This window comes from Arvicola amphibius, chromosome 12 (assembly GCF_903992535.2).
Source record: "Arvicola amphibius chromosome 12, mArvAmp1.2, whole genome shotgun sequence".
Lineage (NCBI taxonomy): Eukaryota > Metazoa > Chordata > Mammalia > Rodentia > Cricetidae > Arvicola > Arvicola amphibius.
The window spans coordinates 10,328,074-10,342,881 of record NC_052058.2 but is presented as its reverse complement, the minus strand read 5'-3'; the positions used below and the strand labels follow the sequence as shown (position 1 = coordinate 10,342,881).

The 14,808-nt window shown below is 46.1% G+C and overlaps 1 protein-coding gene across 4 annotated transcripts in view; it reads right to left on the bottom strand.

Moving 5' to 3' along the window:
* LOC119827270 (mitochondrial amidoxime reducing component 2) overlaps window positions 1-14,808 on the bottom strand; it is a 35,781-nt gene that overhangs the window by 3,732 nt on the left and 17,241 nt on the right. For all 4 annotated transcript variants that reach the window (XM_038348754.2, XM_038348753.1, XM_038348752.2 and 1 more), the window contains exons 4-7: window positions 14,328-14,468; window positions 4,904-4,965; window positions 4,748-4,819; window positions 1,597-1,744 (exon numbers count right to left, since the gene is read on the bottom strand). In XM_038348754.2, the coding sequence (XP_038204682.1) occupies window positions 1,618-1,744; window positions 4,748-4,819; window positions 4,904-4,965; window positions 14,328-14,468 (402 nt within the window). In that variant the 3' untranslated portion in view covers window positions 1,597-1,617. The remainder of the gene's footprint in view (window positions 1-1,596; window positions 1,745-4,747; window positions 4,820-4,903; window positions 4,966-14,327; window positions 14,469-14,808) is intronic.

Here is a 14,808-nt window from a genome sequence, read left to right as displayed (position 1 = left end):
CCTAGGCAGTCGCAGGCTGGCTTAATAGAGACTCTCAAGTCTATCTTTGGTTGTGCGGCATGGTCTACGGGTTTTCATCCCATACAGTAGTCAAAAGATGTCATTTCCTTTTTCACATAAATATACACCATTAAAGCTGTGCCACATGGTAGCTCAGAACCATGTGTAACTCCAACTCCGTGGCATGCAATACCCCCGTGTGGTCTCGGAAGGTACTGCATGTATGCAGTGTGCATTCAGGCATGCAGGCAAAAAAAAAAATACTCAAACACATAAAATAAAAACAATAAGTCAGAAAGAAAGGAAGGAAGAAATAAGGGAGGGAGGGAGGGAGGGAGGGAGGGAGGAAGGAAGGAAGGAAGGAAGGAAGGAAGGAAGGAAGGAAGGAAGGAAGGAAGGAAGGAAAAGAACAATGCTTCGGGGAGGCTTAATAGTAGGTTTTGCAAAGGGAGCTGTTTAGAACCTTCAAGGGAAGGTCTTCCAATGACTTCTCATTCCTGTCTATAACTGAGGGTTCAGCTTGTGTCTACAGGATTCAGGACTCAAGCTGGCCTGATGCAATCAGTGTCAGAATAGTATTTTCTACCTTAGTGTCATGATCAGTCATCTTGACATGCTGATTTTCTTCTTTAAGTCATATTTAAGAGATGTTTGATGAAGCACCAGCTTTCAATACCCTCCCCCCTTCTCAGCCAAAAAAGCGCACATCTAACCCTAGAGGATCATTTGCCTTCATTTCTTATTCCCTTTTTGTTGTCAATGATGTTTTGTTTTTTTTTCAAGACAGGGTTTCTCTGTGTACCCCCCTGACTGTCTTTGTAAACCAGACTGGTCTCGAACTCAAGAGATTCGCCTGCCTCTGCCTCCGGAGTGCTGCGATTAAAGGCGTGTGCCACCACTCCTGGTTCCTTATTCCTTTTATGAAGCTCCCCAGAGAAACCAGGGATACCCCTGACAGTCTGGCAGGGCAGCCCCATTGGTATTTTATGACCAAATGGGAAGCAGGAATGGGCAAGGCTGGGTAGAAGCATACTGATTAACTGAATGAATGGAGTCGAGAAAGGGGTAGCATTTTCATGATTCCTGAACTGCTCATTCTCCCAAGAATTAAAACAGCATAGGATTTTTTTTAAAAGCATCTGAATGAGCTGGTTCAGTGGTTAAGAGCACTTGCTGCTCTTCTAGAGGACAGAGGTTCGAATCCCAGCATTCATGTGGCAGCTCACTATCATCTGTAACTCCAGTTCCAGGAGTTCTTGCTTCTGGCTCCCTCAGGTACCACATGCATCAGGGCACAGACGTACATGCAGGCAAAACATCCATACACAGAAAATAATAAAATATTCAAAACATGTATTCTGTTTTTCAAGACAGGGTTTCTCTGTGTAGCCTTGGCTGTCCTAGAACTCCCTCTGTAGACCAGGCTGACCCTGAACTCAGAGATCCACCTGGCTCTCCCTCCCAAGTTGGTGGGATTAAAGGCATAAGCCACCACCAACCAGCAAAATACTTTAAAAAATTTTAAAGCATCAGAAGATAAGAAAATATGGTTATTGCTGTCAAAACACAGAATTCTAGAAGCAAAATGAAACTTACCATGTCACCCCACTGGATTCATTAATCCACCATCCGATACACAGGGTCACCGACTCTCAGGCTCCCAATTCTTTCCACTGAGAAATACATCCCAAACAGTGGGGATGTCTGGTACAGACTCTTCACGGAAGGGTCACACAGGCGGTAGCTGGAAGAAGAAAGTACCACCATCAGGCCTCGAAAGAAACAGGAGCCTAGTGTTTTCTATAGGACTGGGATGTTTGCTCCTTAGGCTAATTATAGGTCAACAACACATCCTTTCTAAACATGGACAGGGATGCCTGGACACAAGCAGCCAAGTAAGTGTGGCTTTCTAAAGCCAGGTGTGGTGGAGCACAACTCTGATCCCAGCACTCGGGAGGTGGAGGCAGGCAGAGAGCTGAGTCTGAGGCCAGCCTGGTCTACAAGGTGAGTTCTAGGACAGCCAGGATTATAGAAACCCTGTCTCTAATAATCATCATCATAATAATAATTACAATTTTAATAATAGTAAGTGTGGGCTTGTGAAGTATCGTACAAACACTTTTATTACACAGGTACCCTGGACTCACAACTTATGGAGAAAAAAATGCTCATGAAATTTCAAAATGGAACCACCCCTGGCCCACTGTATTGACTGGCTTACACTAGTCTAGAATCACCTAAGAGTCTCAGTGAGAGACTGTCTACACTGGGTTGGTCTGTGGGCATGTCTTAATTAAGTTACCCAGCTTACTGTGGGCAGCACCATTCCCTAGGCAGGGGGTCAGCCCACTCTGGGCAGCACCATTCCCTAGGCAGGGGGTCATGAACTGCCTAACAGTGGAGAAATCAACCTGAGCACAGGCAAGTGAGCATGTTTGCGTTCGTTTCTCTGTCTGTGACTATGAATGGGATGTGACTGCTCTGAGCTCCTGCCTTACTTCCCCACCATGATGCACTGTAACCTGGAACTAAAATAATACACCTCTTTTTCCCTTACGCTGCTTTTGTCTGCATTGGTTTGACTCCCTATATTTTCGACTTCTCCCAACATTAAGGCTCAAAACTGGAGTTCCCCTGTAAATGAAAATTAAGGCTGAGATGCCACTAGCCAATGGGACTGTGTATGAAGTCTAAGACCTAGCTAAAGAAAATCACCTTCACTGTGTTTTACAAAGCAAAGACCAAAAACAGAACTGTGAGATGAACTGTTAGAGACAGACAATAGAACAGAGGGAGCGCAAACACAACACAGCCATCCCCCAAAATGGTAACTAAGGTCTTTTTGGTCCTTTTTTTTTTTTTGGTTTTTCGAGACAGGGTTTCTCTGTAGCTTTGGAGCCTGTCCTGGAACTAGCTCTTGTAGACCAGGCTGGTCTCGAACTCACAGAGATCCACCTGCCTCTGCCTCCCGAGTGCTGGGATTAAAGGCGTGCGCCACCGCCGCCCGGCTCCTTTTTTTTTTTTTTTTGCAATGCTTAAGGTGGAACCCGCACCCAATGAATTAATAGACATCGATGAGAGGGGCTGGGTGATGCCTCGGTTGGTAAAACACCTGCTGTACAAGGAACAAGGACCTGGGTTCAGATCTTCAGCAGCCAGAAAAAGCGCAGTGCCATCTGCCTAGAACCCCAGCACTGGGGAGCCAGAGACAGAGGGTGCGTGAGCTCACTGGCCAGTTCCAGGCCAGTGAGAGCCCTCGTCTCAAATATAAAGTCCATCCTGGGTTGGCTTAGCCATAGCAGCTTATGTGCCTCTGCCTCCTTGCTGCTGCTGCCCCTGCTTCCAAGTTGGCCCTGGCCCAGCCAATCAGCGTCTCTTTGTGCCTCTGCAGGACGAGGCTCACACAGTCAGTCTCTGGCACTTGTACAGGTGCCATTGAGGGTCACACAATTTTACTCCCACTATAGGGACGCACTTCTTTGACATCAGAGGGAATCAGGGACCGAGTTCCATGTCTTGGAACGCCAAGACTAACTAGCCCAGGAGACTCTCAGTCACCTAGCATTTTCTACAGACCTGGGCTCAGACAGTCTAGACCAAGTTTGAGCCTACTGTAGCCATGGAAATTTCAGACTTCAGAGAGAAGTTAATGTGTCCATAAGGAATTGTGCATGCCACTTCTGTAAGAAGGCTGCACAGGAATAGAGTGTGGGAGACCTTTCCTTACCCACTGAGGGGACGCAGAGAACACTGGCTGGAGTGTCGAGTTCTGCCCTTTGAGAATAAATCTAGGGTCTGGAGAGATGCCTCAGCAGTTAAGAGCACTGACTGCTTTCCCAGAGAACCCAGGGTCAATTCTGAGCACCCACATGGCAGCTCACAACTGTCTATAACTCCAGCTCCTGGGGATCTAACACCCTCACACAGACACACATGCAGGCCAAACACCATACAAACAAAATAAATAAACAAATTATTTTTAAAAAAAAAGAAAAGAAAAAAGAAACCTAAGAGATGAAGTGATGGCTCAATGGTTAAGAGCACCTGTTGCTCTTTCAGAGTCTCTGGGTTCAATTCTCAGAACCCACATAGCAGCTAACTGTCTGTGAATCCGGCTCCTGGGGAATCCAACACCCTCAGACAGACACATATGCAGGCCAAACATCAAAGCAAATAATGTAAAATAAATAAATAATAATTTTTTTAAAAAAAGAAATCTACTGTAAAACAAACACAAATGGGTAAAAAGTGACTAAGAAAGTCAACCAGTATCAGCCTCTGACCTCCACACATACATGCACACACACACACACACACACACACACACACACACAAAGTGATGAGAGAATAGAGTTTCAAAATAGAAAAATGTACAACTAGAAATGTATCAGAAAAGTAAAGAAATAAAAAGAGGATGAAACTTAGATGCATTGAAGAACTGACACAAACCACAGAGCACTTGGGAGTTAGGACATGAGCACCTGGGATTTGGGACATGAGCACCTGGGATTTAGGACATGAGCACCTGGGAGTTAGGACATAAGCACCTGGGATTTGGGACATGAGAACCTGGGAGTTGGGACATGAGCACCTGGGAGTTAGGACATGAACACCTGGGAATTAGGACATGAGCACCTGGGAGTTAGGACATGAGCACCTGGGAGTTAGGACCTATGCACCTGGGAGTTAGGACATGAGCACCTGGTGCACAGGTGACGTCAACACAGGGCACACACTGGCGTCCTACCTCTTCAGGGTTTCCAGCGGCTCCTTCCTGTCTATGATTCCGGTGTCTGGGTCCACTGTCGTCAAGATGCACCTGCCGAAGACCCACGATTAGACGGTGGATCCAAACCAAAGTGCGTCCCACACTCCAGAGGCTATGTCTAAACTCAGTCTTTACCTGGGGCAGCTCAGCACCTTTTTCATCTCGACATCACCAATTAGGAGCTCATCCCAAGTGTCCTAGAAGAAAAGGGAGAGGCGTCTTTTAGAGCCAGGCTTCCTTCATCTCAATCCAGTACTAGGTATGACATCAGAGGAAGGAGGGAGACTCAGAAGGACACAAAGAACTCTGGAAAGCACCAGAGGGGCAGCGCACAGTCAAGCTCAGGATACACAATTCACTTAAAAAAAAAAAAAGTAATTCTTTTACAGCACTGAGCACGGAACCCAACTCCCGAGCGCAGGAGTTCAGCACTCAGCCGCTGCACTGCCTCCCAGCCCCAGGCATCTTCCTTTCGATTCACAATCTCAACCACTGATTCTGCCAAATCAGCAAGAACAGGCCTTCACAGCCTACAGAATGGGAAATGATCTTCACCAACCCCACATCAGACAAAGGACTGATCTCCAAAATAAACAAAGAACTCAAGAAATCTGTCATCAAAAAAACAAATAATCCAGTAAAAAAATGGGGTACAGACCTAAACAGAGAACTCTTAACAAAAGGATCTAAAATGGCTGAAAGACACTTAAGGAAATTCTCATCATCCTTAGCCATCAGAGAAATGCAAATCAAAACAACTCTGAGATTTCATCTTACATCTGTAAGAATGGCCAAGATCAAAAACACTGATGACAACTTATGCTGGAGAGGTTGTGGGGAAAAGGGAACACTTCTGCATTGCTGGTGGGAGTGCAAACTGGTACAACCCATTTGGATGTCAGTGTGGCAATTTCTTAGAAAATTAGGAAGCAACCTTCCTCAAGACCCAGTAATACCACTTTTGAGTATATACCCAAAGGATGCTCAATCATACAACAAGGACACGTGCTCAACCGTGTTCATAGCAGCATTGTTTGTCATAGCCAGAACCTGGGAACAACCTAAATGCCCCTTGACCGAAGAATGAATAAGGAAAATGTGGTACATTTACACAATGGAGTACTACACAGCAGAAAAAATAATGACATCTTGAAATTTGCAGGCAAATGGATGGATCTAGAAAACATCATATTGAATGAGGTAACTCAGACCAAGAAAAACAAACATCACATGTACTCACTCATAAGTGATTTTTTAGACGTAAAGCAAAGAAAACTAGCCTACAATTCACAACCCCAGAGAACCCAGACAATAATGAGAACCCTAAGAGAGATGCACATGGATCTAATGTACATGGGAAGTAGAAAAAGACAAGATCTCCTGAGTAAATTGGGAGCATGGAGACCATGGGAGAGGATAGAAGGGGAGGGGAGAAGAAGGTAGGGGAGCAGATAAAATGTAGAGCTCAATGAAATCAATAAAAAAGTTAAAAAAAGAAAAAGAAAAAAAAAGAAAACCGAAAGCTGTGAAGATGTGATTGACGGAGGGGCCATGATCCAGCCCCAGGAGGCAGCAGAACTTGACAGCTTTGGCCACGTGGTTCTGGCTTTAAGGACAGAAGAAAGGAGTTATGGAATATACCTCTGTGACTGAGGAAAGCTGCTGAGGCCAGGTGTGTGTCAGGGAGTCCCTGAAAGGAGGCCTAGAGAGGTCACTGGGTGAAGCTGTGAAGGTGAAGCCTGGATTGCCTTGGAGACCACAAGATGTTGGCGATGCCAGAGCTGTGGGATCCCTGCTGAAGAAAGGTGCTAATGGGGGGGGGAGAGAGAGAGAGAGAGAGAGAGAGAGAGTCTGATAGTTGACATGAAACAGAAATAAAGAGAAAAGCGTGTGTGTGTGTGTGTGTGTGTGTGTGTGTGTGTGTGTGTGTGTAATGTAATGTAAACTTCATATGGCCCATGCCTTCATAATAGAGAGTAGGCCCAAAGACACAGCTGGAGATGAATAGCTACACCCAGCGTGGGACAAAGAGCAGCAGGTTGTGAGGGAGTGACAGGATAGAGGACACATGTCTAAGCCCAGAAAGATCAGCTTCCAGCGGTGTGTCTGTGCAGACTGCACAGTGACAGTCTCTGGTAAGGACACACTAGCCTGGGCTACATGAAAAACAGACTCAAGTATCAGCATGATCCTCTGCATTTGCCTTTTCAAATATCTTCAGCTCAAAATAATCAATATGCCAGAGTATCGTGTTTAGGGGTAGCACATTTACAGGACCTTGAATACGACACCTACACCTACATACTTAATATCACTCAATCAGGCGAGGATTCTGGAGCTCCTAAGTCTAACTGATGTGCAGAGAAGTCAGGAAAAGAGTCCACCCCTGCTTAGCTGGTGGCTTTGACTCTCTCGGGGCCTGAGAGGGACCTAAGTTTCTACAGAGGGCACAGCAAGAGCAGGGAAGAGCGCGATCTAGTCTCCTCTTCTGCGACTGGCTATGACATGATCCGTTCCGTATTCGAAAGCCAACTAGCTCCTCAGGTCTTGGGCCTATAGAAATGATTAAGCATTGCACAATTGGTGTTCCAGAGCCAAATGAGTCTTCAAACCCAGACATCCCCCACCCAGTATGACCACAGCTACAGATGCCCTGTGTCCCAGTCATCCTCCAGGAAACTGCTTCTGGGGAAATTAACTCCATGTTCCAAGCAATCAGTTGGCCCAGGAGCCGTGCAAGCTTTGTAAAAGCCGAGGTCACACACACCATGTGACTTATGGCAAACCCTGTTCAAACAGGGCAACTGCAAGGGAAGCATGTGGCAAATCTCCAGCTGGACGGTGACCAGAGCAGCGCCTGTCTCCTCCGGAAGGGAAAAGGGCCCAGGACTGCATGGAGCCAAGGTGTCAGGACTCCTTTCGCCACACGAGGGCACTGCAGCAACAGGTATGTGAACCAGCAGCAGCCTGGGGAATCCAGGACCTCGCCTACAGCCTTCTTGTATTCAACTCCCTTGTTCCAAGTGACAGTGAGTTCAATGTCTCAAGTTACTTGTCTGTGAGCTTCTGAGTCGTGGCTGTAACAGAAGCCAGGAACCCTGAAAACTTCAATTAGGGTCTTGGTCCAACAAGACAGATTTAGGTCACCTTCTGTTCCAAAAGTCAACTGCCGGGTTCACTAGCAATTTGTCTGACTCCTAATCAATGTCGTTAGCACCCCCAAATGCTAACTCTGTGTCTTGACACTGTTAATCGCTTTGTATTAATAAAGTCGCCCACCCTCATCTGATCATTGTCCACTTAAATTTAAATGCAATGGTTAATTCAGTTCCTAAAGCAAACACTACACTTTAAATAACTGAAAAACTGAATTCATAACGGATGAGTTTAATATTCATTAGGCCAATACAACACAAATACACTGGAAGAGATTAGTGCGCCCCCTGCTGATTGAAAAGTCCACCTGCACGCTGACAAAATCAGGCTCCTAGGATGTCTGATGGAATTTGTGAGTTGGAAGAAATGAGAGGAAAAGGAAGAGTAGGAGTTCAGGAGAGAGGGGGAAATACTCTGTGTAATGGGCTCTTTTCTGTACTGAGAATTTTACTTTTATTTATTTGTTTGTTTGTTTTACTGCGCTTGGGTATTTTGCCTGCATGTCTGTGTACCATGTCCATGCAGTGCCTGAGGAAGTCCAAAGAGAGCATCAGATCCCCAAGAACTGGAGCTGTAGATGGTTGTGAGCCACCATGTGGTGCTGGGATCAAACCTGAGTCCTCCATAAAAGCAGCCAGTGCTCTCAACCGCTGAGCCATCTCTCCAGCCCCTCCTGAGAATTTTCTGCCAGGTTGCACACATCTCGTAAATAGGAAACTAAGAGTAATGAAGAAGACCCAGAGGAAAGGGTAAAATATGGGTTGGGGGCAAAGAGAGAAACCACACACAAATAGCACAAGTAAGGGTATTTTTTGAGACATTCATTACAATCCACACAAGCATCTGCCTTAAATGTATGAAACAGGAAGGAGAGCTAATATAGAGACCCTCTTTTCCTCCCTTCTTATATCTCTCTGCAAGCAGACAGTTATCTACATAGCTATGCCTATATATGCATCTCTCCATAGTATATTATACATGTGCGTAACCATAACACATACATGCATATGTGCCTATCCCATGACACAGAAGCCAACAGAAGAGGGGTCTTATGCCAGCCAACCACAGAGAACAGGGAAACACCTAGGAGAGAGAGAAATAACAGATGGGACCAGCCAAGTGCCCATGCTGGCAGCAAGCCAGGAAAAACCTGCTAATTTCAGGTAGATGGAAAGGCCGCCTACATCCGGCCCCACCTCCCTGCTCCCAGTGCCAGGAGTGCGGTTTTCCCCAATCCAGCTTCTGGCTTTCCATAGCTAAACACATGTTACTATGCTGTACTGTGCATACAACTACTAGAAACCACCTTAAATTATTTTGGTGCAAAATGAGAGGATGAATGTATGAATAAGTAAACTTTTCTAAGACTCAAATTTAACTTTTTGACTTTTGGATTTTTTTTTTATGGTGCATGTTTATATGCACACACGTAAGTGAACCCTGGCACACATGTGGAGGTCAGAGGATAACTTTTAGAAGTCACATCTCTCCTCTCATTGTGTGGGTTCCAGGGATTAACTGGGGTCATCAGGGTTGGCAATGAAGCTCAGTCAGTGGCTTTACCCTCTGAGCCATCACACCCATTGCCAAAAATATCTTTGTGATCTGTTACTGATGACCCCCTGTAGTAACAAGGAGGTCGGAAAATCATCAGCCGAGTACTTACAGTACACAGAATTATTATTATCAAGGTATGAGAAATATGGAAAATATACAAGAGTTGCTGAGTGAAAAAAGCACCCGTAAGCAGTCACGGGGTACTTCCCAACCCAGATATGCTCTGAGACAGGCATCAAGCATGGCTGGTACGCTCACATCATAGAGTGTGCGTTTACACAGACCTGGATGATGCAGCCTGACCTCTTACCGGCAGCACCAGTAGGTTATCGTGGATATGACGGTCTTGCTGAACAAGACAGCAAGAAACTGCATTACACACAGAGAAAAGGATGCAATCAGAGGTAGGGTGTGTACAAAATATCATAGTGAGCTGCCTTTTGACAAGTAGGGGCAATATACTCCGCTGTAACAATAAAGTTAGAAGATAATAAAGACATGAGCCAGTAATGAGCATAATCCCTGCACTACAAACTCTACATAACTGCATCGCTGCGACTGGCAGTGGTTGTTCACACCAGCATCACCAAGAGCAGGTGAGTAGCTTTATCCCACATTACGACACTGTGATGTCATCAGGAATAAGAACTGTGTGGTTCCATCATAACAAGTGTTACACGCACTCCATTGTAGACCACATGTCTAATCTGTAACTATAACCACACGTATCAAAGCCAGGCACAGGGGCACATGTCTGTGAACCTAGGACTTGGGAGGTGAAGAAGCAAAGGAAAGACGTTTATGGTCATCCTCAGCCACAAAGAGCTGATGCCAGCCTAGACGAGACCTTGTCTCAAAAACCAAAACTAGTGAAAAGATAACTCAGCTGCTCTTGCAAAGGATCTAGGTTTGATTCCGAGCACCCACGTGGTGGCTCACAAGCATCTGTAACTCCAGTTCCAGGGGATCTGACACCTTTTTCTGCCTTCCATGAATATTGCATACCTTTGATGCACATACATACATACATACATGTAGGCAAAACACTCAGACCTATAAAACAAAACTAAATACTACAGATTTTAAAGAAGAAAAAAGCCTTGAAGCCAGGTGGGCAAGCACAGCTGTTGTCCTAACTCAGGCCATCAGAGACAAAGGTCTAGAAGTGAGGATTTGTAAAAATGTCACTTTTCACCTGTTGGAAGGGGCAGGACTGGTAAGGACAAGGCCATACCGGAAGTGAATGGTGGGGCTGGGATTCAAACCACAACTGTCTGGCTTTGGGAACCCCTCCCATCCAAGGGCACACCAGGGCTACCCCTGCTTAGTTCCTTTGATCAGATGAGACTGCTCACTAACGATGCTCCTCGGGCAGTAGAGTTCATGTCCAGTGTGTGCAGTGTTTGCTTCCCAGCACCTCGGCATGCCTGGAATCCTGAACTAGGCAAGAAGTTTAAGATCATCCTCAGCTACACGGGGAGTTGAGGCCCAATACACAAACAAATTCCCTCTCCAGAAGTTTGTAGAAACAGCCCTTCCCACGTGACAGGGAACACACTTGTGCTTTTTCTGCATTTTCTCCCCAGCTCTTTCAAAACGCAGAGTGAGGACTTACATAAAACAAGACGCCCATTCAAACATTTCAGGTTTAGCTCAGGACAGTGAGCAAAGTTCAGGGAACACTGAGCCCCATGGTGGCCAGTGACAGAGATAAGCAGCAAATGTTGACATCGTTTTTAAACCTCATCCCTCTGTGATCCAGAAATCAAACACACCGCATCGTCCCAAGCCTTTTCAAATCAGTGCCATCCTCTAGCTCCCCAGGGAGAAGGTCACGGCTGTCCACACCACAAGCTACAAATGTCCACAGTGCTTGCTCCTACTGTCCCACATTTACAATAACCAGTGGCCTGGACTTTTGCATCATGATAAGGTTTGCTATAATTTTTTATTAGTTGAGGATTAATTATGTATATGCTTAATCACTCTGCATTAATATTTGAAGGGTTATCATGGTAGGTGATAGACAGGTCAGTGCATCAAGTCCTTCACTACTGGCCTTCCTCACTTAAGGTGGACTAAATCAGCAACAGCAACATCATTTCACAGTAAGGAGTTTGGTAAGAATATGCATGGCTATAGAATTTTCTAGAAAATAAGAACATATTATCTTATTTACTATTCTGGATGCCCATCATAATTCAAAATTATAACAGCAAATAGGTTTGGGAACATAAATTCCCTAAACATTAAGAAAACAAAAATTAGGGGCTAGAGAGATGGTTTAGTGGTTAAGAGCGTTGACTGCTCTTCCAGAGGGCCTGAGTTCAATTCCCAGCAACCACATGGTGGCACAGCCATCTGTAATGAGACCTGATGCCCTCTTCTGTCATGCAGGAGGAATGTTGTATACATAAAAGATAGGTAGGTAGATAGATAGATAGATAGATAGATAGATAGATAGATAGATGAAAATATTACACATCCAAATGGCCCCCAGAATAGGGCTATGCTTATATTAGCCTTAGGTTAAGTTTGACAAGTTACAGAAAAGCAAAAATTCTACAGCCAGAGATGACATCATCTTGCCTTCTTTCCTAGGCTCAAGATCTTACAGCAAAGTTAGTATCAGAATGATATATATTTGGACTTTTGCGTGTGTGTGTGTGTGTGTGTGTGTGTGTGTGTTTGGGGGAGCTTTAAGAAAAGCAACAAAACCAAAACTATGTGCAGGGCTTTGAAAGATCTGATGCAAAAAAGAAACATGGGACTGGAACTTCATTTGATTCCTGATCGCCCTGCCTGTTTCCCGCTGCTTGAGTTTCCAAATTGTCTGTTCCAGTGTTCATGCTGATGAAGTATTCAGACACTTGTTAAATACTGAGTGAATTGGCATGCTGTGTTAAGAGTGTTTGTTATTAGTTGGGCCTGATGTCACAGGCCTGCAATCCTTGCCACTTAAGAGGGAACCAGGAGAATCACAAGTTCAAGACCAGCCCAGGCTACAACGTGGGTTCAAGGTCAGCCTGAACCATAGAGTGGATTCAAGGCCAGCACTACAGAATAGGTTCAATGCCAGCCTAGGCAACAGAGTGTGTTCAAGGCCTGTCTGGACTACATCTAATACCCAGGGTCCCTATCATTTCGTCTCTGTACCCAGAGATCTGAGCCACAGTGCTTTGCCTATAACAAATGACCAAGATTTTACCTTTAAGAAATATGAGAAGAAATTAAAGACATTTAAAAGCAAATTGTGTAGACAGCTAGTATAGTCTGAACCCAAACTGTTCATACCCACAGACATAGGACACTTGGTCCCCACCTGGAGTTCTGCTTGTGGTTGTGGAACCTTTAAGAGGATGAGGCACATTGCTGGATGAAGTGGGTCACTAGGGGTTGGGGCTTGAAGGTCTACAGCCTGGTCCCACTTCCTGTCCACTCTGTTTCCCATGTGCAGATGTGTGAGACCAGCCATCTTCCTGTTCCTGCCATCATGCCATCTCAGCCATGATGGCCTCTATCCCTCCAGAACTGTGTGCAAACATAAACCCCTTCTCCTTTAAGGACATTGTATCGTAGTGGCAAGCAAGTAACCAAGACAGCAGGACAGGGTCAGCTGATAGACATCTTCTGTGTGTGCCACTGCTTTAAAATTGTCAAATTGTGTAGACATAGGCAGGCTTGAAGTGGTTCTATGTAAAGATTTGCCCAAAAGAACCATGGAGACCAACAAATAAGGGCACATTCTACTCACACAAAAGGAAGCACAGCCATCCACAGGAGCAAAGAGCTGAAGTGTTCAAGAGCTTCTCTGGGCACTAACTGCCTGAGTCTCTACACAGATATCCTCTACCCAGTTCCACAGAGGCGAGTGGCATGCCTTGGGTTGTAATGCCAGCCGTATCCCTCATTCGCTGGGCAGTTGGGGAACCTTTCTAAGCATCTGTGCTGTGGGAGCTCCTTCTGCTCCTTCAGCCAATAGCCTTTAAGACACCAGCCCACTTGGGTGTGGTCTCTTCTATAAATACAGGTATAAAGCCAGCGCTTGCTCTCTCACTTCTGGCTGCTAGACTCTGTTCCTGTTCCCTGTTCGTGTCTCCCCTAAATTAGTAACTCTTTATTATACGTAATTCTGAACGAATGTGGGGTTATTTTGTATCTTCCGCCATCACATGTGTCCTTCTATAAAGGAAATATTACCGCAGACTTCACAGGGTTGAGAGGGAGGGCCCAACGTGAAGCCATCAGTCAGTTCCAGGCCTCGGACACGGTTAACGATACTTGTCCTTGTTACACCCAGTACTCAGAAAGCTCGGCCCACTCCTCCCCATGCTCAGAACAACTGCTGGAACTTCTCATGACCAAGCAGCACCCAGCTGTGTGGTGGCAGTGTAAGTGTCTCTTTGAGGCTGCAGGGAACAGAGGGCGGGATTTCCTGCTGTTGGTCACTCGGGAAGACACAGAGGACTCAGACTGCAGCAAGTGTTGTCACAGGGTGGAACTCCTGTACCTTTGTAGCCTCTATGTGGGAACCTGGGACTGAAAGCTCTGATCACACTCCTGGGAGATGATGGGAGCACTGTCCCCTTTGTCTCCCTTTCCTTTCCTTATGCCCGAGCTACAAGGTAGATAGTGCAGTCTTGGCTGCAAACTGGAGTTTGGTGAGCTCTGGAGGCCAGCGCCCCCTGGAGGCCAGGAGGTCATTAGCCCCCATAGAGAACCTGAGGGAAGGAGTGTCCCCTCCACCAGCCCAGGGGTATCTGGGTCACGGCAGGAGCTTCGTTCAGATCCACCAGCTCTGAGGGCAGCACATCTGAGTCTGACGTCTGTGGCAGTGACCCCTTACCTCCTCGAAAGCCTCACAGCCCGACACCACAATGTTTGGCCTGAAATGTTCCATCGTCACTTTCTTCTTCAGCCTGGTGTTGAGATCCACTAAGGAGGCTTCAGAAATCATGTGGATGGGGCTGCAGTCTGGGTAGGCTACCTGTTACAGGACACAGCATAGTCAGGCCTCCTGCCCACTGTCATTGCCGCCCAAAGCTCAGCAGAGCCCACACAGGAAACCTCTGAAGTGTGGAAAGGGGGAGAGCTATATTCAGGAGCGGCAATTGCGGGGGTGGGGTGGGGAGGCTCGTAGACAGACATGGCTTCTGTCTCCACACCCGACAAGGCAGCAGCTTGGGCTGCCCCTTGTTATTTTTGTTGTTGTTGTTGTTTTATTTTGTTTTTCAAGACAGGGTTTCTCTGTAGCTTTGGAGCCTGTCCTGGAACTAGCTCTTGTAGACCAGGCTGGTCTCGAACTCACAAAGATCCGCCTGCCTCTG